The sequence below is a fragment of the Necator americanus genome, chromosome II, assembly GCF_031761385.1.
Source record: "Necator americanus strain Aroian chromosome II, whole genome shotgun sequence".
Taxonomy (NCBI): domain Eukaryota; kingdom Metazoa; phylum Nematoda; class Chromadorea; order Rhabditida; family Ancylostomatidae; genus Necator; species Necator americanus.
In genome coordinates, this window is record NC_087372.1 from 580,211 (window position 1) to 605,531 (window position 25,321).

Consider the following 25,321-nt stretch of genomic DNA (forward strand, 5'->3'; position numbering starts at 1 on the left):
ATACTGATCTTTATTGATTTCCTTTCGAACGGGCTATCATTTGTACGGATATGATCGTTAGCAGAAACAGTTTCCCTCGTTGTGAAAACAAGTAAAGGAAGTAAAACAAATAAAACTGCTGACAGCCCAGCTTCCACAAATCATTTTTCTCTCGGTCAATGGGGAAATGTTCTAGTCTGTGACAACACTGTCCATCAATGTAATGAAACGGTTAAGATGTACTCCCATTTGACGTACGTTGACAAAAACAAAGAAGTTTTAGGCACTAATGAACAGATAACTGTAACTTTCGTTAGAAGAGAATCTTCGTGCACTACTGAATGATTCGTAGATCATCGCACGCGAACGATCTGCAAAGACTCATATACCAATGCAAGAACTTTCACAAATAGTTGTTTGTACTTATCATAGTAGTGCAAGAGTCATGCGTGCGTGCTTTTAAGCTGAAATAGAGCACTACACTGCTTCTGTAAGCGCTAAAATGTTCTCGGAAAAGAGCGCTGAAATTCAAAGTTGTTCCCAAGTTCACGTTGTTGGATACGGTGATTGATCCTACGACATCAATAAAGGGCGCCAGAAACCTTTAGCAATCTTAGTTATTCTTCACATCCCTTCGAGTAGGTTTGATTCGCACTCGTGCTCTTTGTGGGGACAATTCACTTTCTGTTTCGTTTCATTTCTTCATCGTAGTATATTGTTACAAGTTCATTGTCAAGTCTATTCAGGTTAACTCATTTATAGCTGCGCCACTGAACAAACGAAATAAAGGAACCCTACTAAGTCTAAAACGCGTGTGTGCTTTACTGGAATACGCCGCCGAGATTGCTGTGGTCGGTTATCCTTGGCCCTTCAGTATTAACGTGATTTCTTCGGGTCCTAGCGCGAAACCACAATTATACTGCTGCTATTCACGCTTGCAGTTAGATTTCTGTTGGATGTAATGGCCGCACTAATAATCGCTGTCAGGAAGCATATGTGTGCTTCATCATGGAACCATATTTTTGACGTTTTGGTTTGAAGAATATTGGTAACAGATGCGCATATGTTTGTCCTGCACTGACCAGTTGCGTCACTGCATGAGGTCTTGGTTTGACCAAAGTTTAGAGAGTGGAAAGTATGGTTGATTATTATGAGCGATGGGTGTTGCGGCGCTTGCCTCGTTCTCCTGAGCGACGAATTTTTCCCACATATAATCGGTACGGAGTATGTTCAGCTTAATGAGACACATGCCTCTTCGCTTGTAAAAGAGTACAAGGAAGGAGTGTGTGTTGTGCAGAGAAAAGTCGTGATTTGTGACAGTTCATTCGGTTAAAAGGACACGCCCACGGATCTAATGGCATTTTTTCCTCGTTGGCGGTTGAGGGAATTCATAACCTAGGTGATTAAAGATGACATGTGGTGAGTCGAAAATTATATGGAAAGTGAAATAATTTGACTCATTTGAGCTATGTAGCACTACTTTCAGAGGTCGCTTTTGTTATTTGTATATAATATATATTATACATGAAGTTGTACCAGCAGATAGTTTGTTTGTGTGGCTGTTCGCCTACTCATTCTTCATATAGAAATGGAGGTTATTGGGGAAGTTAACGGTTCTTATTCTTATTGTTTACCACTCTGTGAAGTTACTGCAACAAAATTGATGTCTGCATATCTGTATCAAACTCTCTATGGTATACAATCACTGTTCGGAGCCAGCCGAACTCGAATGCCCACTTAATTCTTATAGATGCCCGAAACGAAGTCGGCCGAGCCTAGTTCGTCGAGCACTTCTCATGCTACCACCAAGAAAAAACGTGGATTCAAGCGATCAGCGAAGTCTAAGGTAGATAAGATCTATCGTGGGATTCCATAAGCTCCGATTTAAAATGTGTCTTAAGGATAGCAAGACGTCTACTGCAGCAGGAACAGCGAATGTTATCGACTCAAGTCCCATACTAAGCACGGATTGCAACAGAGTAAGTGGTGGAGTTTCTATCAATCTTCGCTCGTTTCCGGCCACGTTGGAATATCGCTGGACTCAGCATGAGGTAGCGATGAAGAGTAATTTTGAGAACAACGCTGACTCACTTTAACTATTATTACCACAACTTTGAGATCATTGCAAGCACATGTTACGTCATATAATCGTGGTTGCATGGACATATTTCCTGTATTTTTCTATGATAGGACGTACTGAAAGTTTGAAGTATTCTGAGAGACCGGAATATGTCTCATTCAATGCACTCTCCTTTCCGCTTGTTTTCTCGTCAGATATGCATGCAAGTTTGGAGAGCTGTATAAAAACGTAGGTTTTTCGCCGTCGCTTCTCTATTGCTCGTCCTTTACGCAGGGCAGGACTCTAAAGTGTATCTTCAGAAGTTGTAGTTCTTATTTGGATAGAAAATTTTGGTGTTGTTTTTGTGGTTAGTAAACAGACACGCATATTTTAGGAAAACTCTACTTCACAGAAAAAACGACGTCATAGCAAAAGAAAAACGAAGGAGAAATTGAAGGAAGTGAGTCAGGTAAGACTGTTTTGAAGCTTGAAGTCGACATATTTGACCCCGGAAAAATTTGCGATGTGCGATGGCGTGTCAAAGGTTACGGATGTGTGGATCACTAAGAAGACTCATTGCATTTCGTATCGTGCTTGCGAGAAGCATATCCGTCCCGATTTACCCACTCAGCTACCCATGTACAGATGCACGGTAGACTCAGAGGATCGGTGAATTCTGTATTATCATGTATTGTGTATTCTGTATGGTTTCGTAGTACAACAATTCAATCAGACTTTTTCTTCAAAAATGAACTATGTCTGTGTCATTAAAACAGAAGCTCACTGCCACATTTGACGTCCGGCGTAGTAGTGAATAACATTGGAAATGTAATTCTTCAATGATCAATCAGTTCAAGTTTCCAGAATATCCCGAACAAGACAGCAGCATCGTCACCTGTCCAAAGGGTCAACCCGAGAGGGAATGTCCTCTTAGAAGAGTTACATAAGAAGGTGAAGGACAACAGTAATATAGTAGAAGTGATTCAGAGACGTGCTATATTAAGGTTCGTACTGGTAAGGTGCCGGTAAATGAAGTTATGGGCTCAGGATATGGTCAGCAATCAGGAGCAGTGAAACCACAGTCAAATGCTTCAATAGGAAGATCGATTTTGCAACGTCTCGTGGGAAACAACGTAGATCCTGAAGCAATATTCAGTGCAGCATTACGACAGATACCGCAGGTTCCAGGTTTTCCATCAATAAGTGAGTATTATACCTTTAAATTATGATTGTGTGAGTGGATTGGGATATTTGTCCTAAAATAGACTACTGTTTAGTACATCGACCTGACTCAGGACCTCATGGTACGGTTTTTCGTCCAGAACTCTTCAAGACAACTATGGAAGCATATGCAAGCGCTACAGCACAGCGTGGTTCAGATATATTTGGGACTTTTCGTAAGCTTTTTCCAGCTGTTATAGCTTTATACTTGTAGCTTGCTTCAGAGTCGGTTCTGGTTGAGTGTAGTCTTACTATGTATACGTTTATAATTCAACTCTTCGTTCCTGCCGTTTTTGTTCCTCTATTCATGAATTCGTCAGATTTCACTGAATAATCAATACTTCGGTTATTTCAATATCCCTTTCCTTTCGCGCCGTCCATTTTCGCGGCTGGAATATGTCCAGTGCACAGCATAAATAATATCGATTTACATGAATTTCATCACTTCGTTAGTTGCTTTCTCAGGGTTCTATTGAAGCTTCGTGTAGCGTCAAGTCTTATTACAAAATGAATGATGCTGCGCTGAAAAGTATCCAGATAGTCTCGTTTTTTTTTTCAAAGTTTCCACATCTATTTAGGCTGCTATGACCTGAAAGTCTCGTCTTTCACTTTATCGAAGTATTTAATTGTGCTAATCTTTCTTCTTGTTGTTTATTTAGCACATCGAGCTCTGGTAGAATTCTCGCGATTCTCGTTAGAACCGAAAATGTCTGCAGTATATCTTCAACTCCACAGCTCCAACTGTAACCATCGAGACGTCTATACTTATCAGCAGAGCAACTAGCGATTCTCTCCGATAACAAGTAGAGCAAGCGACATCCGAGTTAAATCATTCGCGGCAGTGGTCAACTGAACGATAAACCTCGAACCAATTGTTTCGATTTATTTCGTTTGTTCAACAAAAATTTGGATGTTCTTACAAGTGATTGTGGTTCTTTGAATTTGCCGCGCGTTTATTGACTAGCCCTTCATTCTTTATGTAGATTTAAATATTTCTATGTGACAAATTTTTCATCATTGTCACGCGGCTTTATTAGCAAACAACAAAGGGTCTCAATAATTATGTTGATTTGGTAGATTGTTACGTGTAACGTGTACGTTACACGTAACAATCTACCAAACCAACTTTGGAGTTCACGAATTTTCTGTGTCTGACACATCTGTGTGGTGCTTTCATTAAATCAAGTATGTAATGCAGTAGCCTATGCTAGCAAAATTACTGAGACCTCCATGTGCGATTTCTTCGCTTTTACTGTGGCCCGAAATAACTAGCTTATACATTAATTTGATTATTTTTGTGTCTAAGATGATGTCCATCTGTGTTAATAGACTTTCTATTTTTGGCATAACGTAGTTTATTCGTAGGCGATGGAGCTTACTGTTGTGACAGCCGTCAATGCGGGCGAGGAGCACTGTCTCCGGACTTTCTGCTCCCGTGGGTGAACTTCTCGCCAATGTTTCCACTGGAAAGAAATATGTCGTCATCAGGGCAGCGTCCGCCACCACCTTCACACCCGCACTGCAATCAATATAGTAAGGCTCTCACTGTTGTGACCAATTGTGTACTGTTTATATAGAAATACTGAACAGATCATCCACCGGTTTACAAAAGTCCTCAAAGTGGTATTAATCATCATGGTGCTACAGCTTCGAGGCGAACTGTATCAACAGGGTCTGCTAACTACAGACTTCAGAACAGTCATCCTTCTGCGCGTTCGAAGTAATAGTTAATGATGACACAACATTCGTTGATGCAAATATGATATTGCATTTAGTGCGAACATTTACCAAAGTTCGACTCAACTTGTTGGCGTAGCAAACAACCAGAAGACTAGAAAACCGTACTTTATGCCATATATGAGCCTGGAAGCTGTGAGCAGAGGTTTGGCAAACGGTGATCTTGTTAAGGTAGGTTGTTGCGATATTCATTTCCATATGATATAGGTGACATAGTTGGACTGGGAGATCATTTCGATTGACGTCACCAATGCATGATGTTGGAATCTGTAGTGCTTAAGTGCTATGAGGTGGAGCCTGACATTTGCAAAGTTAAAGGAGTCGTCTCCTATTTTGCTCCAGGTTTTTGAAGACTATCTTAGTTCAATCATCCTTTCCTTATGTTTTCTGGTATTATGGAATGCATACTATGAGTCCTTGCGCGCTTTGTTTGAGTTTACATTTTTAACATCGTATGCTACCAATGCTACTCCGTACTATGGTCGGGTCAAAACGACATGAAGCACAGACATTTGCGCAAGCGGCTGCGCTCGAAGCGAAGCGGTGAAGCGTAACGGTTAGGATCGTTTAAGGATCCTCGCTGCCACCAACCACCTCTGCAGTTCGCCAGGTTCCACATCGATTCCAACCGCTGTGTCCACCGCTTCCGAGCGCGGCCGCTTACGCAGCGGTCCGTGCTTCATGTCGTTTTGACTCAACTATACATATACTATTTACAGCATAACATTAAAAAGAAAAAAGTTTGTTGCAAAATATTGTAAAAAGCTAAAAAGTCCAGCATACATCTACAAAAATAATTTCAAACGAATCCAATTTATGAATTCCGAAGGTGTGTTGGGGTTGATTAGCCTTGCCGAGAATAGAACTAAGATTGCATGGGAAGGCTAGAGTGATGTAGTGGTAAAATGGGGCAACCTAATATGTTAACTTGTTTCATTCTATTCAAAATTGAATCGAATGAAGACAAAACAGGAAAGAGAATTCAGTGACATCATAATTCAACATATTGGTGAATTTTTCCAGGGATCTCTTCGTGTCAATCAAAGGAATTACGAGGAATCCTATGTAGATAATCCAGATGGTGATGATCAACTTGATTTGCTGATTTTGGGAGTTCATGACCGTAACCGTGCTTTACACGGTGATGTCGTTGTAGTACGCATCAAAGAGAGGATGAACTGGGTGGTAAGTTATTTATTAATCTCCTACCTCGAAACCATGTTATTTCTCAGTTAAAATGAAGCCTGACGGTAAAGGAGCTATTGAAAGTTACGGGATAATCTTGAGATCACTAGCTAAGAACTGATGTGATGGTATGAGATCAAAATTGTTCGAAAAGTCCTCGTTTAGATTCGTGAGAACCTTTATCAAGCGTGGCGTGCCGGTCACTTAAATGTATCAAGGGAGGATAACGGTCAACCAATTACTATACCGCCGGTTGCCGCTCCGAAATCTGATGATTTGGTCGAAGTGGGTAGAAGGGTAATTAATTTCGAAATAACAGACAGGCGTGCCCAGCCGGAACATATGATCTCGTTTCTTTCAATTCCAAATCGTGCTGTGAAGCAATGATTCCCAATTGTGCTTCTGTAAATCCAGTTTTTTCTGATTCCGTTATGGAAGAGATTCATTTTTCATACACAACCAATTTTAGATATGCTCCATTTCATTTAAGGTTCCCATCGGTGGGCTGAGTGATCCACACATAAGAAAAGCGAATTTGAATCTTACTATCCCTCCCAATAAAGACCGAAAATACAGCAGACAAGCGATGGTTATAATTGGAGCACAGGTCAGAACTGCTTAGCTGATATTGTAAACCACGAAATATCATTTCTCTTTTTTAGCTCGAATTAGCGCGTCGGGAATGCATGACAAGTCACAGCTCGAGCGCGCCGATTGTTCATCCCAGTCTTCCTTCACTAGAAGTTCAAAAAATTATCGATTCATTATCGATTGGAAGAGTGGGTGATTTCACAGCGTCTGCAAATTCCCAATTAGCGAGGAAAATTCTGACTTTACCTAAACGTCCGCAAACTACCTCCACTGGGAAGCGTTCTGCATACAGGACTTTATCAGAGATGCCTGATGAGGACTGGGGAGTACCTGATGTGTGCCTACAAAAGACTGCTGAAGTAAATTGCTATCTACGTGGGATTCCGGAGGAAATTTTTAATACTGAAGATTATTCTTAGGTGATGTACATAATGGAGATGAAGAATTGCCGCGCTGCGATGGGTCAGCTCAAAGTGATGACGGATGGAAATCGCAACTGGGCATTATTCTCTCCTACCGATTCTCGGATGCCACGAATGATGATTCCAGCGGAGCAGCTTCCATCCGGATTCTTCGAGAGGCCACAGGTAGTCTGTTTAAATAGTTGCCAACTGGCAGCCATCTTAATGGTGCAACTAGTGATATTATTAAAAATTAATTAAAAGTGATATTATTACCAATCTTATTGTTGGTTAGGTTTTTTTTTGAATTTTTAAGCATATTATCTCGACTCTTCTGAAATGAGGAATAGAGTGTAGAGAATGATATTTTGCATCCGTTATGACTGCTAAGCTCACGACTACATATTTTACTTATGTATTTCTTGATTCTGTGTGCCGTCAGCATGCCGAGTTTTGCTAAGAAAATGGCTTCGTTGGGATGCAAAGGAAATGGCTTAATTTCAGGACTTCGCCAAGTTCATTTTTGTGGCAAGGATGGTAGAGTGGCAGGCTACAGCTCAGTTCGCTCGTGGAAAGCTTGAACGCACCCTGGGATTGGCCGGAGACGTAGAGGTGGGCTACACTGCTATCCATACTTGATTATTGCTCGCGAAATTCATTAACGTGTGCTAGTTGTTCACTGTATAAAAAGTTCAACCCGTTTTTAGGCAGAAACTGAGGGACTATTATTTGCCAACAATGTCGATACACGTGAATTTTCGGTGTCAGTTATGCATTGCCTTCCAATCGCCGAGTCAAAACAATGGACTATTGATGAGGTGACGGACCGCAAAGCTACATTTATTTATTTTATTGTGAATTTGTTCATGTGTAGAAGGAATTCAAATATCGTCGTGATTTGCGTGATACCGCGACATTCACAGTTGGCCCCAAGCATTCGCACGAGTTCGGCGAAGCGCTGTCAATTAAAGAGCTAAGCGGTTGTGACGACACCGGTCCACCTTTGTTCGAGGTAAATTTTTTTTTTGCAGCATGGTATGTTAAAGGCAGCATACCACGAATCTGGGGTGGTATGGATTTCAGGTGGAGTATCCGTATACGGGGTCGTAGATTATGGAGACTAGGGTGGTTCCGCTCATCTCTCCTTAAATCACTGCTAGCAGCCGGCCCCTGAATGCTGCTTTTTACGATGTCTTCTATTGCAGAGCGCCACCCTCGCACGCGTAGCGTCCCTTACTGCTTACCGGGGCAGTCCGAAATGGTTTTCGACGAATCGCAGGACGGAGGCTGCGCAAGGGGTGGAGCGTTGCAATAGATGGCGTTGTACAAAACATCATTCTGGAGCGGCTGTTTACAGTGATGGAGGGAGAGATGAGCAGGACTGCCCCCGTCTCCATAATTTACGATATATGTATATGTATACTCCACCTGAAATCCGCACCACTTCAGATTCGTGGTATGCTGCCTTTAATTCAGTAGCTATATATTTTTGATCGTTGCAGATAGGAGTTCACATAGCTGATGTGTCTCATTTTGTGTTCGATAATACTGAGTTGGATACATGGGCAGCTAATCGAGGGTGTACTGTCAATCTTGTGCACAAAGTGAGTGGGAATGTTACAGTTTGACCCATGTCGTTTCGCTTGGGCTATCCGACTTGTACTCCGGTTTCTACTATGGGGTTTCTTCGTTTTCTTCTAGAGTTCGAAGTAAACATGAGCGAGGATGAGGCTCGATGTTATTGTTGAAGCATTCCATTATCTCTGCCGATCCGCTCGCTGTTTGAAGTTTTGAGCTTCATGAGCAGCCCAATTTTGAGACGTTCTAAGAGGCATCGCTTCTTAGACATGCACTTCACAAATCTCTTGAGCAGCCTCTATGGCTTTTGCAGATCGATCAAACGCAAAAAGCAGGTGTCGAAAATGCTCTTTTTTGTCGTTCTTGGCAAAAACTACACAGTGCTCCAGCCCTTTTCAGCAACTCTTGAACTTCCGATGTGTGCGTGCGCGTGAGTGGAATGGCTTACGATAGTTTGGGATTTCCTACCCAAGACAGTGAACGAACATTACCACTGAACGGTGGTTCAGTGGTAATGTTCATCAAAAGAAGAGCAATGAAGTTTAGAGCACAGAATTATTTCCGACCTGCTCCTGCTAGTACAAAAGCTGCATTATCTACAAGCGCGCCGCCTCCTTGCCATGTGGTCGGTAAGGATGGGACAGTATGGCAACAAACATTGCAAGCTATAAGTTGTCGTGTTCCGAGATCGGAACAGTGTGAGTGTTGAAAAACTACGCGATAACTAGCCTCTCAACAGAAAGTCCAAAGACCTGCTGCAACGAAAAAGCACAACAAAAAGTGTTTGATCCATTGCAATATCCTGCCACAGAATACAACAATTTGGCTTTGTCTGTTAGGAGGTCCATGAGGTTATGGAGCGACTTTGCAAAATAATCATTCATCGCAACTAGAGACAGAAAATTAGTCAACAATAATCACAGAGAGTGTTCTATGTATGAAGGCAGTAGCCGAAAATACTATTTTTAGTCTATTCCAATGCTACCACGGGTGCTTAGCGAGGATATATGTAGTTTTCTTCCTGGAAAAGACAGACTAGCATTTTCTGTAATGTGGAAAATGGATAAGAATGGAACTGTAGTTGAAGAGTGGTTTGGCAGGACCATTATTCGTTCGAGAGTACATCTTGAGTACGATCATGTTCAGGTACTTCGATTTTTTTTTCTTTGTGAGCGAGGTCTGGAACATAAGTCTTCCTCTTCAGGGATTCATTGAAGAGCCAGAGAAGAATCTTGTCGATGAGGACTATCCAGAGGTTCTTGACGGCGTTTCGTTGTCGGAAATTAGAAGAAAGGTTATGTTAACAAAGATGTTTGCATTTATGAAGAGATTTAGTAGTTTCAATTCCTATCGCACTCTTGAGAGTTGTTTTCCCTGAGTAAGTAGCACATGTCTATTCAGGTGATGCAGCTACACATGCTTGCACGACGTCTCCGTTCCATTCGCGTAAAGAATGGAGCCTTGCGCATTGAACAACCAAGATTGGTATTTTCACTGAACGAAGAGACAAAATTGCCACTTTCTGTGAAAGCTGAGGAGGTAGCAAATTAAATTTTCAACTTTTTTGATGGCTTTGTGAGTTGACTTGCTTGAAAATATAGTTCGGTTATCTGGTGTTCTCTGCCCCCACGAAAAATCTGATGATGATTTTAATACGTTCGTCTGGAGACGCTCTTATAAAATGGTGAAATGTGGGATTTTCAAAATTTATCTGATGGTGGAGGTTGACTCACAGCTGGTGGTTCACATATACCGATTGTCTTTGAAAGCATCTACCTGCTCTAGCCACAAGACTCCCACAAATTGGTCAAGGAATTTATGTTGCTGGCGAACATCGCAGTCGCGACTAAGATAGAGTCGTGCTTCCCTCAAACAGCGTTCTTAAGAAGACACTCCCCGCCGAAACAAAAGGTTCTTCGAGAAGTGGTTAGTAATTGATAGCTTTAGGAAAAAGAGCACGAAAAAGAGGTTTGCCTTCAGCTCGAAGTGTGCGAAAAGATTGGTTTCCCACTGGACGCAGCGTCTTCTGCTCGTTTAGCTTCGTCGCTTAGTAAATTCCAAGGAGGAAGCTCACTGCTGCAGTCAATAAATCAAGTGAGTTTACTACTAATTTCAAATTCGCTTCAGTTATATACACATATTAGGTATTATCCATGTTGCTGGCGAAACCTATGCAATCTGGTTATTATATGTGTGCTGGTTCTGCCAAAAAGAAGGAGGAGTACCATCATTATGCCCTTAATGTACCTTTGTGAGTTTTTTTCGCTCTCTGTAATTGTATTTTCGACGAATGAATACGCTCTCATTTAATAAAAAAATTTCGTTTTAGTATTTGTTGTTTTGTTCCCAGTACGTAGGTAGGAAGTAGTCCGTACACAACTCGCCGGTCAAAAAATGTGCCGGCCTCTCTTGAACAATACCTTCGCGAGTTCGCGTTCACGTTTGCCATCATTGATGAGGTCCACTATTCCTTTTTTAAATGTTCTTCTGACACCGATGCAAATCATAGAGAAGAAAGGCTGCGTTGGAAGAGTGATTTAAAACTATTTGAATATTCTGGAGCTGCTTAATTGGTGCATTTTTATGATGGTCTCTGCGAAAAGTTTATACCATTATCACTGTGCATATTATTGGCAGTTGGTATGTTTAATGGCTCCATCATAAATGTCATTGCCCCTCTCATTTCTGTGGCCTACACAACTGGTCAATTTTGAATCTGGTCTTACTAGCGTAATTTGTATGGAGATTCATCGCCGCACTTCAGTTAGAAATAATTTGGGGATGTTCATTTGAAAATACTTTACTTGTGCGTTCAACAGATATACTCATTTCACATCTCCTCTTCGCCGTTACGCTGATATCATTGTCCATCGACAGTTAGCTGCAGCATTAGGGTATTGCCCCCCAATGGACAAAACCAAAGATGATTTAGAAAGGCTGGTTAGTGCAAACTTTTCGGATGCAGGTGATTGTTTTTCATTGATGCAAACATTACAGGCTCAGCACTGCAATGACAAAAAACTCGCTGCAAAAGCTGTCAGTGATTCAAGCGATGATACGTTCTTTGGCCTTATTGTGAAGGTTAGTTGTATCCAGAGCAGAAAAGAAGCTGTACTTGTGGAATCCTCTGAAACCAACCATTCCAGCAGAGTGGACCGATCGAAGCTCGTGGAGTTGTTATAAGCATTATGGACGTTTCTTTTGATGTTCTTGTTTTAAAGTACGGAGTAGTGAAGAGAGTTTACGTAAACGTGAGAGATATTAATTGATTTAATAATTTAGTCAGTGTGATATGTGACTTATTTGAATTGTCCTCTTCCGAAAAGGAACTGATAATCTTGAAATTTTCAGCGCCTAGACATGGCTAGAGACCCAGTGTTCATCGACGGGCCACCAGCTCAGTTGACGCTGTTCTGGAATCCTCCTCTAACTACGGTTCAGGAAAGAAATAATGCTGCGATAGAGCAAACCATCCAGATGTGCACTGTTGTCGATGTGGTTCTCACAGCGCTTCCGGAGCCGACTAAGTACCAAGCTTTGATAAAAATGCGACCTCAATGGGACACCCATACATTACTTGAATTAATGGAAGAGAGCGAATAAGATCAGATCATGATTTTCCTCTAAATTGAATCATATAGTTTCTATCGAACTTTATTCATAATCAGTCGTTTTCACCATCTTTTGAGGTGGTTTTCCGTTGTAACATTTGTTTAAAGTAGTTTATGGTTTTGGGTTTTATCTGTTGCTTGTGAGGAGTAGTTTACTACTTTACATCCATGTAAATATTAATTGCGTCTTGTTTTAACTAAAGTTCTATTTGAGGTTAATTTTATGTGTTAGTGATTTACAGACTGTGTTAAAAAAACCTGTTGAGTCTTTTTTTTTCGAGAGTTTTATTATAATAAATTATGGAAGGTGGAATTCAGAATTGCTTGTGCTTGTAATGGTCTGTTATGTTCCATTGCGATCTTTTTAAATGGAAACTGTGTGATTTGCTAGAGATTTTTTTTTCAGAACTCCCATCAGCAAGTTGTGAATTGCGAGCATATATGTGCGTGCCAGTTACCGTCATTTTGGTTCAGTTAAGTTGTAATTTTGTGTAAAGTTGTGTTTGATTTAGATACACTTGAAGGCAGCATACCAGGATTCTGAAGTAGTATGGATTTGCCGCGGAAAGCTTCCGTACAGAGTCGTAAGTTGTGGAAAACCAGGTGATTATGCTAACTCTCAGTACTCGTAAAAAACAGCCTGGAAGCCGCCGTTTTTTCTTACGGCAGCTTGCATCTCAACGCACCAGTGTTTGCCACAGTGATGCATCTTTTTGTGAAGGTTGCTATTCCCTGGGATCAGAAGCTAGGTTGACGAGACTCAAAGAAACAACTCAACTGCGGGTTCGAAGCTGAACAGTTTCTGCTTCAGGGAATGTTTAAGGGCTCGAAGCAATCGGTAGTCTGATGGGGAAGGGGATAAGGGGGGAGGACACACAGAGAAAGAAAGAGAGAGAGAGAGTGATGAGGAGGACGTCTAGAGAATAGGGTTGAATGGAGACCGTTTCCAAAGCCAGGGCCTCAAGAAAGCAGCGCATCGCACTGACTTCAAGTCCGCTGCTGAGTTGTTTTTGTGTCCCAAGCTCTCGGTTTCTGGTTTCAGCGAATTGTAACTCTCCCAAAAAGATCAAACACTGTGATAGACACTCATGGTGAATACATCGACGGATGGTCATTATTGTGTGAATAAGAAACTATGAAATTGTAAAGGGTATGTGCATGTAAGAAGATAAGTAAACAACCTTACAGTTTGAGCAAATCATGTAAGAAAATAGGTAAACAACCTTACTGTTTGAGCAAATGTAAGTTCAAACAAAGCAACACCTAGCAAAACGTCAGAATTTGATATTACTCTTTCCTACTCCAAGCCGAAAACTTGCTTGATTTTTGCAGTTCTTTGATTATGTTTTGTTATGGATCTCATAACAGTGTATATTGGAAGTATTGGTCGCATTTGAATAAATGTTTTGAGCGAGAAGCAGGAGAAATGCTTAAGAATAAATGGATTTTATTTGTTTTTCGTTCGCTGGATATCAATCTTGTAAGGTTTTTGTTTTTTACATAACGCTAGACGGAAGTAAATTTCGCAACACCGATATACATGATTAATTCGCGCTAATCGCTCCTGACTTTACTTTCGAGAGAAAATTCTCCTTCTAATCCTCAATACTTACCATAGGATAAAATAACATGTAAGTCAGTGGAATGTATTCCCACTGGATACTTCTGAATTATCTTCGAAAATCGAATCTTTTACATTCTCGTTGAAAATCTTCCGATGGGATAGCCGATCTCACGAGAAGAAACTGGGTTGCAGAACTGAATCGTTTCACGGATATTTAGAAGCGTTCTTTCTTGACCACAGAACTACGCTATAAAACTGGTCTGCACCTATTTTCGATTTCAGTAGCTAAATCCACTTACAAATGTTTTGTGGTAGACCGCTCAATATTTTATCACTAGTTTTAGGTTGTACAAATTTTTATTACACATTTCACTCGATAGCACCCTATTTGGGCGGAGTATGGCAATACAACGTATTGTGGGTAAAGGTTTAATATCCAGGTGGAGTGCGTGGTATAGGACAATGTTCACATGTGCCCGGCTCGCCTGGAGCTCCCCGTGCTCCCTGCAATGAAGAAATTGAAGATTTCTATGTGATGGCGTGTTTGAATCAACAGGGAGCCTACCTCTGGCCCTTGTGGACCGGGCTGTCCAGGTGGTCCGGGACGTCCTGGTAAGCCAGGAGGTCCAGCAGGTCCTTCCAAACTTGCACCGTCTAGACCAGCCTCACCGCGTGGTCCTGGTGGTCCTCGCGGCCCTTTATGGCCGGCTGGGCCAGCTGGGCCATTTACCTTGACCGATACTCATTACTTGGAACATGTTCAGCTGAGAAGTTAATGAAATTCACCTGTACGATTCTACCAGGAGCTCCTTTAGGTCCAGCAACACCTTGCCTGCCTGGCATACCCATCATTCCCATGGGACCTTGCATGCCCGGTAATCCAGGTTTGCCATCATCGCCGTTTTTGCCAGGAGCTCCTTTCGGGCCCTGAGGCCCTTTAGCACCAGCCATTCCTTGTGGTCCTGGTGGCCCTGGTGGACAGATAACGCATGCATCGTTGTTGATAGCAGATTCCAACATGCTGCCGTCCTGAAAATTAATCCTCGAGGATCCTCCATTAAACTAGAGATCTTGCTTCGCTTTGCTTCAGAAGATTTTTTGAAAAGACAATGTACTTAGGTTCAACTCACATCAAAATCTATATTGATTAGGAGAAAGACATTATTTTTTCACTTTTGGTGAATAAGGACAATAAGGATAATGGCGAGTACAGCACACTTGGTAAAAGGTTCATCCGCGACTGGTATGCACGTATTTTTGGTTATTCTCTTGGGTATCAGCTATAATCCACTTCTTGTCCACGGCCATAAGGGATGCTTCGCTTTTTTGCTGTGATACTAGCAAATTACGTTTTGATCCTGTCCTATACTATACTGTCGATTGGAGGATCGAATACAACAGAGGGAATTCCAGCGGATGCTGCCTTTAATGTTTGTGTTTGAACACGTGCTCACTGTATGGTCCCAGCTCATAATAACATGTGTTAATTTTACGAAAGCTCTGTAAGCGAAAAAGCACGGCGCCAACTAACACGACTAAGTGGAGGAAACGAAATCACGCAAACAGCATAAGGGTCAGGATGATAGTAGTTAAAATGTCTGCATAATCCGACTTAGGAGACTATCAGACACTTGCTTAATGTGGTGAGAGAGTAGCGCAGTCTGTAAGAGGTTCAGCTGCGACTGTGCGATCGATGCCCCGGAACCGCTCTACAGTCAAAAAAGAAAACCCTTCATCCCTGCGGGGTACGATAAATTGGTGCTAGACTTTTCTTAGACATGCGTTCGTAAACCTAGATTCTGAAATGAAGTGTACGAGTTGACAGATCCCAGGCGGATTAGTTAACTGCAGACAGTATATCATTTATCTAATAAAGATGATTTGGTGGTCATCCGCTTATGCCTACTGTTAACTATACTGTACTGTTAACTAAGACATGTCTGAAAATTCCCTTCTTTTTTGTTGAATTTCAACGAAGCGCTTACCTTCCCACTGTTGCCATCACTTCCTCGCAGTCCATCTGGTCCATCCTCACCATCGTCACCAGGTGGACCAGGCGGCCCAGCTGGACCCTGCTGACAAGGGCAACATGTGGGGTTAGGTTCATTGTTGACCACTGGAGGTTGCCCATAGCCGCCTACAACTGGCGCCGAGAGTGGAGGATTCGGCGAGGAGCCGTACTGACGCTTGGCGCGAGTGAACTCTGGTCCATCGATATGGTGAATTTCAGCCCACATGTCTCTAGCACGGGTCTGAAATTAAGCGTAGGTGTATGGGTCGAACTGGAAGTGTTTAGATCCGCATACCTTACAGAAATCGGTCTCGATAATGAGGTGAGACTGGAAATTGGCTACGTAGCTGTAGAGCATGGGTAGTGTGACAACTGCAGCGATCACCGCCACTGTGCTGACAACAATCGCAAAAAATGCGACTCGACGGAGTTCCTTTTGCTCCGCCGTCTCCATCTGTAATCGTTTTCTGCTGTTTCAAAGACACACATCACAGCACTTAAAAAGCAATCAACATAGTAACGAAATTGGTGGGGTAGGTATGCCACTACCGTGCAGTGATCAGGATACGAGAGTGGGGCGAACTGAAAGTGCATCGCGCATTTTATACCGAACCGCGGCCCCGATTTCACTGACGCCTCTCGAAAACTGCCAAAAACTGGGTAGTGTGTTCGTTGTCCGGTCAGTGTTCGTGAGGGTTTAGTTATGGAAGGGAATTGAAGACGATAAAAGAAGAATTTTTAGCGCGATATGTTATTATATAACTGAAATTTGAAAATTACATTTAGAGAATAGCACTCAAAAAAAACTTGAGTGTTCCCAGCTGTTCGTGAGACGTTTTACTTTTGTGTGAAACTTGAAACATTGGATCTGATCGTCTCTACACTGTGCTCTACGACAAGCATCATATTCGTGGATTTCCTGAGATTTAATCAGCTCAGTATACACTGGGAGTAAATAGTATACGCGTAGCTACTTCGAACTCGATTTACGCGTTTTGTGGTTTGTGGCCATCTCTCACAAATTTATCGAATCAAATTATTTTCGGTCATTCCGCTTTTGCTAACCATAGCCAAATAGCGCCCCGGAACGCTCGAAGTCGCATCTTGCAGGGCGTATTTCCGGCAATTAGGAAGAAATGGATGGAATCACCGTCCTCCCCATAATCTACGACCCCGCATAACCATAACCCACCTGAAACCCGCACCACCCCAGATTCGTGGGGTGATGCCTTTAAGTAGGTTCAAAGTAATAGTCCATGTTGTTAACTCCATCAAATTTGTAGCCTCTCAAAGTGATTTTGTGCGGACCTGAACGCTTATTATCGTATTCGTTTGTTCTTTTGTGTAGAGGGAATGTATAAAAATGAGTTTTATCTGAATCTGGATCTATTTCTGCTATTTTTTGCATTGTTTCATTGAGAAGGTAAAGTCATCTGGTTGTGTTTTACAACTGAGCGACTCGTGAGTGGAGCAGAAATACAGGAAAATTTATTTTGCAATAAATGACCGGAAATGAGTTACAAGTATTGCGATAACACAGTTATCAGAATTGAATATGACGTTACTACTGATTCCTCTTAAAATTCGCACCAATACTTATTTTACCATTCGTTATGGAACGTACTCGTATGTGCCGAAGGCGTGGTGCTGACTTCAAACAGACAAAATATTAGGCTCGAAAATTCATTGAGCTTTGCGATTCTGCTTTAATGACAGCGTTCGGGGAAATCTCTGCTGTAGTGTTTTCTCACGAGTTTGCAGAAATTGGGACTATTTGCACCTACATTTGTTGGTGAAATGAAATCACGTAAAGCGGATTTCGCTGCTAGTTCAGATGCAGAGAGTTGCTTCACCTTTGAGGAATTTTGTCATTGATCAACCTTACGTGATTTCAGTTCCCACTTTTAGATGTGTAAAGAGGGGTGTGTTTACCCTTTTGGTTGGATGTATTTACTGCTTCTGCTTAGTCAAAACCACCCGATTCCAAAAAAGTTTTTTTATTGTTTCGGGATCGATCGTAAGTCTTGTCTGGGAGCATAGGGACATTGACTTGGTAGAACAGTTTGCCCTCTCATTGTAAGGGTTATACAAATAGTTGCAAAAACAATTTTGAAATCTCTGGCTGACAAACACCTACACGTTTTTTTAATGGATGCAAAGAGTTGCCTCGTTACGCAAACCGTTCCTCGTCAATCAAAGCCTCTGATTCCAAGGAATTGTAAGAGGTATTTCGCGATTTTGTTGCCATTATAGAGAACAATGTTCCTACTCCTACCTTCTAGTATGAAGAGTCGTACATAGAAAATCCCCCAAACGCTGTTTTCAGGACGAACAAGAAAGAAGAACAAGAAGAACTGTACAAGGGCTAGCATGACCAATTGTTTCTTCAATTCTTCTCATCGGACACATTACTGTCTCCTTGATTATCCTTAAGCTCATCATTGTTAGTTTTCTCTGGTTTCTTCTCGTCACGTTCGTAAAGCGGTGGCATTGGATCCACTGAAGATGTTTCGGAGCTCCGGAGACCAGCTCGAGAACTTCCACTTTCAATTAAACCTGAACAGCAGTGAGACGGGTATCATAAGTCCAGACTAAATTCTAACTGACCCTCTTCAGATATTTTGCGTTTTTCTTGCTCCTCTTCCTCAATCACCGGTAATTCGTCGACGAACCAAGCCACATTTGATGTAGGGGAAACGGGCTGAAAATAAACCTTATTTTTTCTATTTGTTCTCTTTTCTAGTAATATTATGTGACTTTTGCCGTTTTGTCTTCCCCTGTGTCATCTGGTGAAATCTTCAAGCCATCTGGCACTGATTTGCTGTTACTATGCAAATTGGGCGGGTGCACGTTGTTGTGAAAGGTTTCGCCAAACCTGTCCAGCGACGAAGAACTGCTGTGGCTTAAAATCGAGAGCTTGCAGTTATTGACTACAGTAATCTCTGCACACTTTAATGCTTACGTCGACTTTATATCTGGACTGGGATTATTTTCAATGTCGGAAATACGGTGGAGTTTTCTTGACGGTCGACGGGCTGCACCGTTACTCGAACCTGAAATGGCTCCGGTTCATTCAGGCACTGCTCCATTCATTCGAACACAAAGTTGCTAATTTGGTTCTACTCGCTCTTTCTAGCTGTAAGAACACACTTGCTTTATGTCCGCCCTGCATCCGTTTCAGCATATCACTAATTCTCCTGCTTTGACTCAGGAATGACTGGGAGAATGCGTTTGACTCTCCGGAGGCAATACTGCTGAAAAGAGATTTCTCTGATAAAACTGTCCTGATTAGAAGACGGATACACCCACATTTACAAAATACAAAGCCAGCACCTGTTCTCTTTGAGTTTATCAATTCCAAATACAGGTACCACATCTTCGTTCTCTATTTCACCGTCCCAGTGTGAACTCCGCGAAATCGTTCGACGTCGCGGACGGAGCATGTATGTGTCTTCCTCGGTGGCTCTACACGAAAATTACCAATATTTTCAATTTATTTTCAAATACAGGAACTGCAGACTGCGAAAGATTCACTGCCCACTAGGGCAAAGGCTACCACCTACAAAATCACTCACAATTCCACACAACTGCCAACTTGTGGATTTATTGGTCGTTGAGCGCTTTCAGCTGTGTACAATGGCTCTGGTATAGTGTCTTCCCAGAACTGATCGCGTACCAGATTGGGGAATTTGTCGTAGTTATTGTCAACTACATTCAAACCAACCTAAATCGAGCAGGCGTTTAGGGTTCCAATAAAGCAACTGGGAAAGAAATGGGATCAAACTTCTAAGTTGCGATCCAGGATGTAGTTGCATTCAAAATCATCATCGTCCTCACCAAGTGGATTCAACAGCACTTCAGCTACCTAGGTAGATTTTGCTAATTCCAAGCCGAATAAGGATTTTTCACAGTAAACAACTCACCTTCATCCACCCCACGAAAAATATGAACTGAAGTATGGACATCACTGGAACGTAGAGATCAATCTACAAAGGTCTTTTTCTTGCACATTTATTTACTCTTGATTTTGAACTCACAGTGGCACTTCATTAAAAGCGATACAACAGAATAGCAAACTAAACCATCGTTCCAAAGATATGAACCAGATCAATGAGAGAAGTGAAGTATGGTTGTCAAAACAACACTCAAAAAGGAAAATTATTGTTGTGTTTAGTTGGGATTCTTATTTTCGAATGGTTCTTAAAATTCGTTTCAACTACGTACGTGATTTGCGATAGAAAACGGTGGAATCCAATCAAATTTGGTGCTTTCTTTGAACACGTTGTACAAACTCTTTTTCAAGAAGGTTTTTGTTATGTTCTTCTTTCTCTTAATCGCTAAAAATTCATTTCTTAATCGCTATATTACCATTATAGATGTTTCTGATACTCCAATCTAGCATGAAAGGACCATAACAAAGCCTTTCAATCCAAACAAAGAATAACCTAAAAGAAAAATTGTAGAATGTAGAAACGATGGCTGTTCCAGAAATATTATAGAAGTAGTTATTCTTTTCGAGTCCAGAGACTTATAATAAGTACATTTGCAGATATCTATTACTTATTCTGGACCTCTGAAGTCGGAAGAAAGTTTGTCATATTTTTCTTTGAACCTTTTGTATATATATATATATTTATTTATTTATTTATTTATTGTTATGTTCTCAACGATTCTATTGGGTTTTTCGGATAGATTTGAGAAAGATTAGTTTTTAAGATATAAACTGCTCCAGAATTGTCATTTCGATACCAGCTACGGTCATGTGATAGTGTCATTTATTCCGTGTTCGTGAATGGTTTCTTGTAAATGTGTTTTTGAGCTTGTTTGCTTCATTTCACTGGGAGAAGTTGTTTCGAGAATTGAAATCATCTTACCGTCTTAGCGGAGTCGATGCTTATATTTCTATTCGGCCCAGGCTGCAAGTATTGTCTACCAAGAAGTCCGACGGCGAAATAGCTACGTACGGCAAGATGAACCACCTTCAAGAAATGTCGCATTACGTTAGCCTTAACTCCCATTGTTTCCAATTTTTTGACGATGAGTCTAGTATGAATGGAGATATGAGTTTTACTATACAGCGGTTTGCTCTATACGATCAAGAACAACTACCCATGTTATTTTCTGGTTTTGTTTCAATGTTCTCATGAGGATCTTTACGGAAATTTGATCCAAATAGTGAATATGTCGGATTTGCATATTGCATATCTGCAGCACACAAACATGTGCCTAAATGTTATGGAAGAAATCTTCTGGACCCCAATTAGCGGAAATTCCAAAAATGTACAGCCCCGAAATGGAACTTTACTGTTCTCCCAAATCTATGGTTCCACACATACCTGAGTGTACACAAGAGGCACTGGTACCCAATCATATAGTGTCAAACTAAGGACTTGAACACGATATTGGCGGATTTTCTGGAAAAAGAATCTCCTAATTCTATCTTCAGATGAGGAGTTTCCGACAAACCTCCATCAGATCTACATATACAATCTCTCCCGGGATTTTTCCTTCTTCTTTGGCGACTCGAATCAAACTGAACAGCCAATGCATCGGTACCCAATATTTGGGATTATTCGAAACGACCGAATCAAACTCGTCGAGCTCCTTTTCGGTCATGAGGCCTTAACTGAAGGAAATGAGGCGGCGGTAATGGTCTTAGATTACTCAATTGTATTCATCGCACCTGCGGTAACAAGATGATTCATTGTTGGGAATCGTCTCCGGACACCAGCCGCCACATCGCGAAATACCATCGCTTGGGTGAGAACGAGGTAACGTATAATAGTACGGCGCATCATTCTTGCACGTTCTGTTTGTCCACGGACATACTGAGTTATCCAGAGAGCGGGCCTAAAGAGTGCGATCTAGAAAAATATGGCATCAAGTCACCTGTCTCTCTGTATTTCCTTGATCTCCTTATCTGTAGTTTCCTCAATCATAAACAAAAGTCTCTTTTTACCTTCTTCACATCTATCTTCAATTTTTTGCAAAAAAAAGAAGAGATGAAACTCACGTATCAATCCATCCGATATTGTCAAAAATCTGCCACCATCGATTGAAAACAGCTGATACATAGAAGCCAAGCATAAATGTTATAGGAATAAATGACGAATACGTGTCGAAAAATACACAGAGATCTTCGAATATTCTAGAAACCCATGTTTATAAGGGAAGATCACCCTTTTTAGAATTCGCAGGCAGTTGATTTTTTTTCGGCAGTTGAGAAAGTGCATTAAAGGGTCAAAATTAATCCCTTTCTAGTTATCTGAGTAATATTTATTCTCTTTCTCCAAAATGAGAGGATTTCCGTTCTATTTCGTTTGCTTTTCAAAGAAAAATGAGGGATGTTTGTCAACTTTCTGTTAAGCAATAAACTACTGAATAAGTTCAGTAGTTGAGTTTATAATCCGACTAGCAGATTTCAACAGAGATGTGCGCATTACACAACGGAAGCGTATTCGATGAAGCAAAAAAAAAACTCACACTCTTTGAGTTTGTGAGAGTGCAACTCTGTAAATGACGCTTAATATGCCGTAAAGAATCAGCCATACCATCAGTTCCGCCCATATGGATTTCCATATTGACCCCTAGAAAGAGTGGTGCTCATGGAAAGACTATCTTTTCACTCGACAATTTTTCTCGTATTGTTCTCGGTTCAAAACAATGTAATTTCACCTCATTTGAGGATATGAGATTAAACATAATGCTGGTCATTTTTGTACATTTTCATTACAGTGTGAAAATCCTGGGATTAGCTCTGAAAAAGTTGCGTTAATAGACAAGACTATGGAGATGAAATATCGGCGAAAATTTGCCTGTTTTGGTTCGCCCATTTGATAAGGTGGTGGGTGTGGTGTAGCGGTTAGGTGTTCCGCTTCATGCACGATCGATCGGAGGTTCGAATCCGTCCTAGTGCTCACCAAGCCTTTCATCCCTCCGTGGTCGATAAATCGGTACCAGACTTGTCTGGGAGGATAAAAACACATCGGCTGTCCCCCCGAAGTCATTGTATAGGCCAGTTACACGTTCGTAAACCTCAAGCGATTCTGAGTGGAAGTGAACGTGGGGGCGCATCCCAAGCGGATTGATTAACGCCAGAAACTTTATCTTTTATCTTTATCTGATAAAATCCACTTCTGGATTCGTATTTGAAAGTTCCTCAAATGTTATTATTGCTGCTTCGAGGGTTACTTGCACAAATTCTTACAGTTCTCGACATTCTTAATCTGTCAGAGAACTCTGGTCTTGGGACCCAAATTAGAAGTTGAAATGATATTCGTTAACTTCGGTCGGTGGTCTTAGGGAGTTTCCGTTGTTTTACCACACACCACGATATCTTGAAGGAACAGAATGCTGAGCGAGAACTGCGAGCTCCTCGCAACAAACGAGACGGGGAAGGTGTCTGCCAACATTTTCCCGTGAACAGGTCACGTGATCGAAGTTAACGAATCACGTGGCATTAGATGCAACCGTTGTGTTGGAAATCAAGCATGTAAAGTTGCTGACCTGCTTCTTTGAGTTCTCGTTCCGTGTCGTTTTTTGCGAGAACTATGGGAACTGCTTCAGCTTCTTCCGCTTGTTGTGAGTTCCACAGTAAATTTAACACAAATTTTCCTGAATTTCTCAATTCTTTTTTTTCTTTTTGTTTTTCTTTTTGTCCAGCGTTTCTCTCCCTTAGTGGCAGAGTTCACTTTTCTGTCTAGGTGTCATCACATTGGCTGATCATGTGCTTGGTCAGAGTAGATGCAAGTTTGCCTTATGTCAAGGGTGAATCGAATGTAAATAATACGAGGTGCCCCGTTTGCATCGCAAGATCTTCATTTTCATGAATTTGAGACCGCTTCAATTGCTTGGTCACGGGGCAGTAGTGGCCATCATAGGGGGCTGCAGGTCGAACGATGGTTCTACAAACTTTTTACATGAGAAGGTTAGGCATTCCCTTTTCACAGAGCACACCTCAGCCATGCAGTTTGCACTCATATGCAACGGTATCCTCACGAGTGAGGGTGCGTTCATCTAGCTGAGAAGTTTGGAGGAATCGTGAGACGTAGCCAAAACCTAGCAAGCCGATCAAATCCAGGCTTACTGCTCCAGTTCTTTTTTTGTTCGAAGACTTGAGAATGACGTCATTTACTGTTATGATTTAGCGCCGAAATACACAAAGTACAAGTCGATTACTAGTACGTAAAACCGAGCAACATTTCAACGCTGCCAAATTTCAAAGAAGAAATCATAAATTCACATAAATGTACCTTCCATCTGAATAACAATCGGTAGAGACAGAAAAATGACGAATTCGCAACATCCAGCGAATAAGTGACGGTCATGTCAACAAGTACGAGAGCTCCTTGGAGTTAATTGTATGTTAATATTAATTTCTTCGTCCACTTTCCAGTCTTCGATATGGAGCGATTCTTCAAAGCCGTTCGATAACTACAGCAAACTAGTAATCTGAAATCTTCAAAGTGAAGGAAAAAATCGCCAACGACCAAGACGAGAAAGCGTGAAATTTTCCAAAACAAGAAGCACTTTTTATACATGTATCTTGTACGATAGTGATTCTAAAATTACAAGAAGTCATGATTTTGACAATTTCGATAGGGATATCCTTTATAAAAGAGTTGGAAAGAAAAACAAACTACGAAACCACGATAGTGAGGGGAAAGGCACTACATACATACCTTGTTTTTCTCATGGTACATATCGCATAGTTTGTTTGATGTTTGACTTAATCAGTAAGTAGGTGTAAGCTGATTTTTAATCACGCATTGTTGACAGAGTCAAGCTTGTTTATGCGAAGAATTGTACAAAAGAAAAGACAACAAATTTCAGTTTTTCTCAGAGTTCATATGAAAAGAAACGCTGCCGCCGAAGTGTTGGTCTATTTTTTTCTCAAATTGGGGATTTGGCTCCCGCAAGTTTTATTCAGCCTTAAGAATAATAATTTAATATTAGTTCAAAAATGCTTGTTAAAATGCGGAAAGACAAGTTATTTCTAATTTGTTAACATACATAGTACATATAGGTTTAAATGCGTATGAACTATTGAGAATAGTTATAAAAAAAAAATTATGCAGCCAGCTATTGTAGAAATAATATCTGGGTGGGGCTGAGAAAGGTGCTGATGCTGGTTATGAGATTTGTGTTGTGAAGGTGGAACATCAAAAAATAATATGAGACGGTTAGGAAAAACATAGAAAAAACCAACAGGAATCATCGAAAAACTTGAGTGATACGAGGGCGTTGATGTTCGATGAGAAGAACAATAGTAGAGAATATGTATATGTTCATTAATTCGCAGTAGTTTTTTTTTGCACCCATGTTCGACTGTTCTCGAATTGTGACATCTTGAATACATATGTCGCTTTCATTGATTTTTTTAAG

The 25,321-nt window shown here is 41.2% G+C and overlaps 3 protein-coding genes across 5 annotated transcripts; 1 reads left to right on the forward strand and 2 right to left on the reverse strand.

The window, feature by feature from the left end:
• Positions 1-481: 481 nt before the first annotated feature.
• On the forward strand, positions 482-12,906 carry RB195_016481 (uncharacterized protein; the record flags this gene model as incomplete). Of its 2 annotated transcripts, XM_064183032.1 has the most annotated exons (32): positions 482-542; positions 742-830; positions 1,730-1,825; positions 1,881-1,958; positions 2,433-2,507; positions 2,903-2,989; positions 3,043-3,241; positions 3,316-3,435; positions 4,625-4,792; positions 4,850-4,979; positions 5,035-5,167; positions 6,020-6,181; positions 6,347-6,466; positions 6,672-6,788; positions 6,844-7,131; positions 7,192-7,359; positions 7,678-7,785; positions 7,881-7,991; positions 8,048-8,185; positions 8,676-8,777; positions 9,721-9,897; positions 9,956-10,045; positions 10,153-10,290; positions 10,537-10,677; positions 10,732-10,845; positions 10,896-11,002; positions 11,571-11,691; positions 11,749-11,832; positions 11,898-12,002; positions 12,103-12,249; positions 12,769-12,805; positions 12,875-12,906. In XM_064183032.1, the coding sequence occupies 32 exons, from the start codon at positions 482-484 to the stop codon at positions 12,904-12,906; spliced, it is 3,843 nt and encodes a 1,280-aa protein (XP_064038912.1). The 2 variants fall into 2 exon arrangements, with proteins under 2 accessions (XP_064038912.1, XP_064038913.1); XM_064183031.1 differs by lacking the exons at positions 482-542; positions 742-830; positions 12,769-12,805; positions 12,875-12,906 and having other exon boundaries at positions 12,103-12,354.
• A 1,449-nt stretch (positions 12,907-14,355) lies between these two features.
• Positions 14,356-16,391, reverse strand: RB195_016482 (uncharacterized protein; the record flags this gene model as incomplete). Its single annotated transcript, XM_013437137.2, has 5 exons — positions 14,356-14,430; positions 14,492-14,656; positions 14,713-14,955; positions 15,912-16,178; positions 16,233-16,391. 5 exons carry the CDS (start codon positions 16,389-16,391, stop codon positions 14,356-14,358), a joined length of 909 nt encoding a protein of 302 aa, XP_013292591.2.
• A 1,932-nt stretch (positions 16,392-18,323) lies between these two features.
• RB195_016483 (uncharacterized protein) lies at positions 18,324-22,024 on the reverse strand (the record flags this gene model as incomplete). 2 transcript variants are annotated; one of them, XM_064183033.1, is made up of 13 exons in its annotated part: positions 18,324-18,493; positions 18,545-18,638; positions 18,695-18,839; positions 18,900-18,990; positions 19,088-19,191; positions 19,271-19,402; positions 19,513-19,661; positions 19,722-19,802; positions 20,812-20,943; positions 21,274-21,351; positions 21,404-21,558; positions 21,621-21,787; positions 21,951-22,024. In XM_064183033.1, the coding sequence occupies 13 exons, from the start codon at positions 22,022-22,024 to the stop codon at positions 18,324-18,326; spliced, it is 1,572 nt and encodes a 523-aa protein (XP_064038914.1). The 2 variants fall into 2 exon arrangements, with proteins under 2 accessions (XP_064038914.1, XP_064038915.1); XM_064183034.1 differs by lacking the exon at positions 21,951-22,024 and having other exon boundaries at positions 20,812-20,916; positions 21,621-21,735.
• Between the last annotated feature and the right edge of the window lie 3,297 nt (positions 22,025-25,321).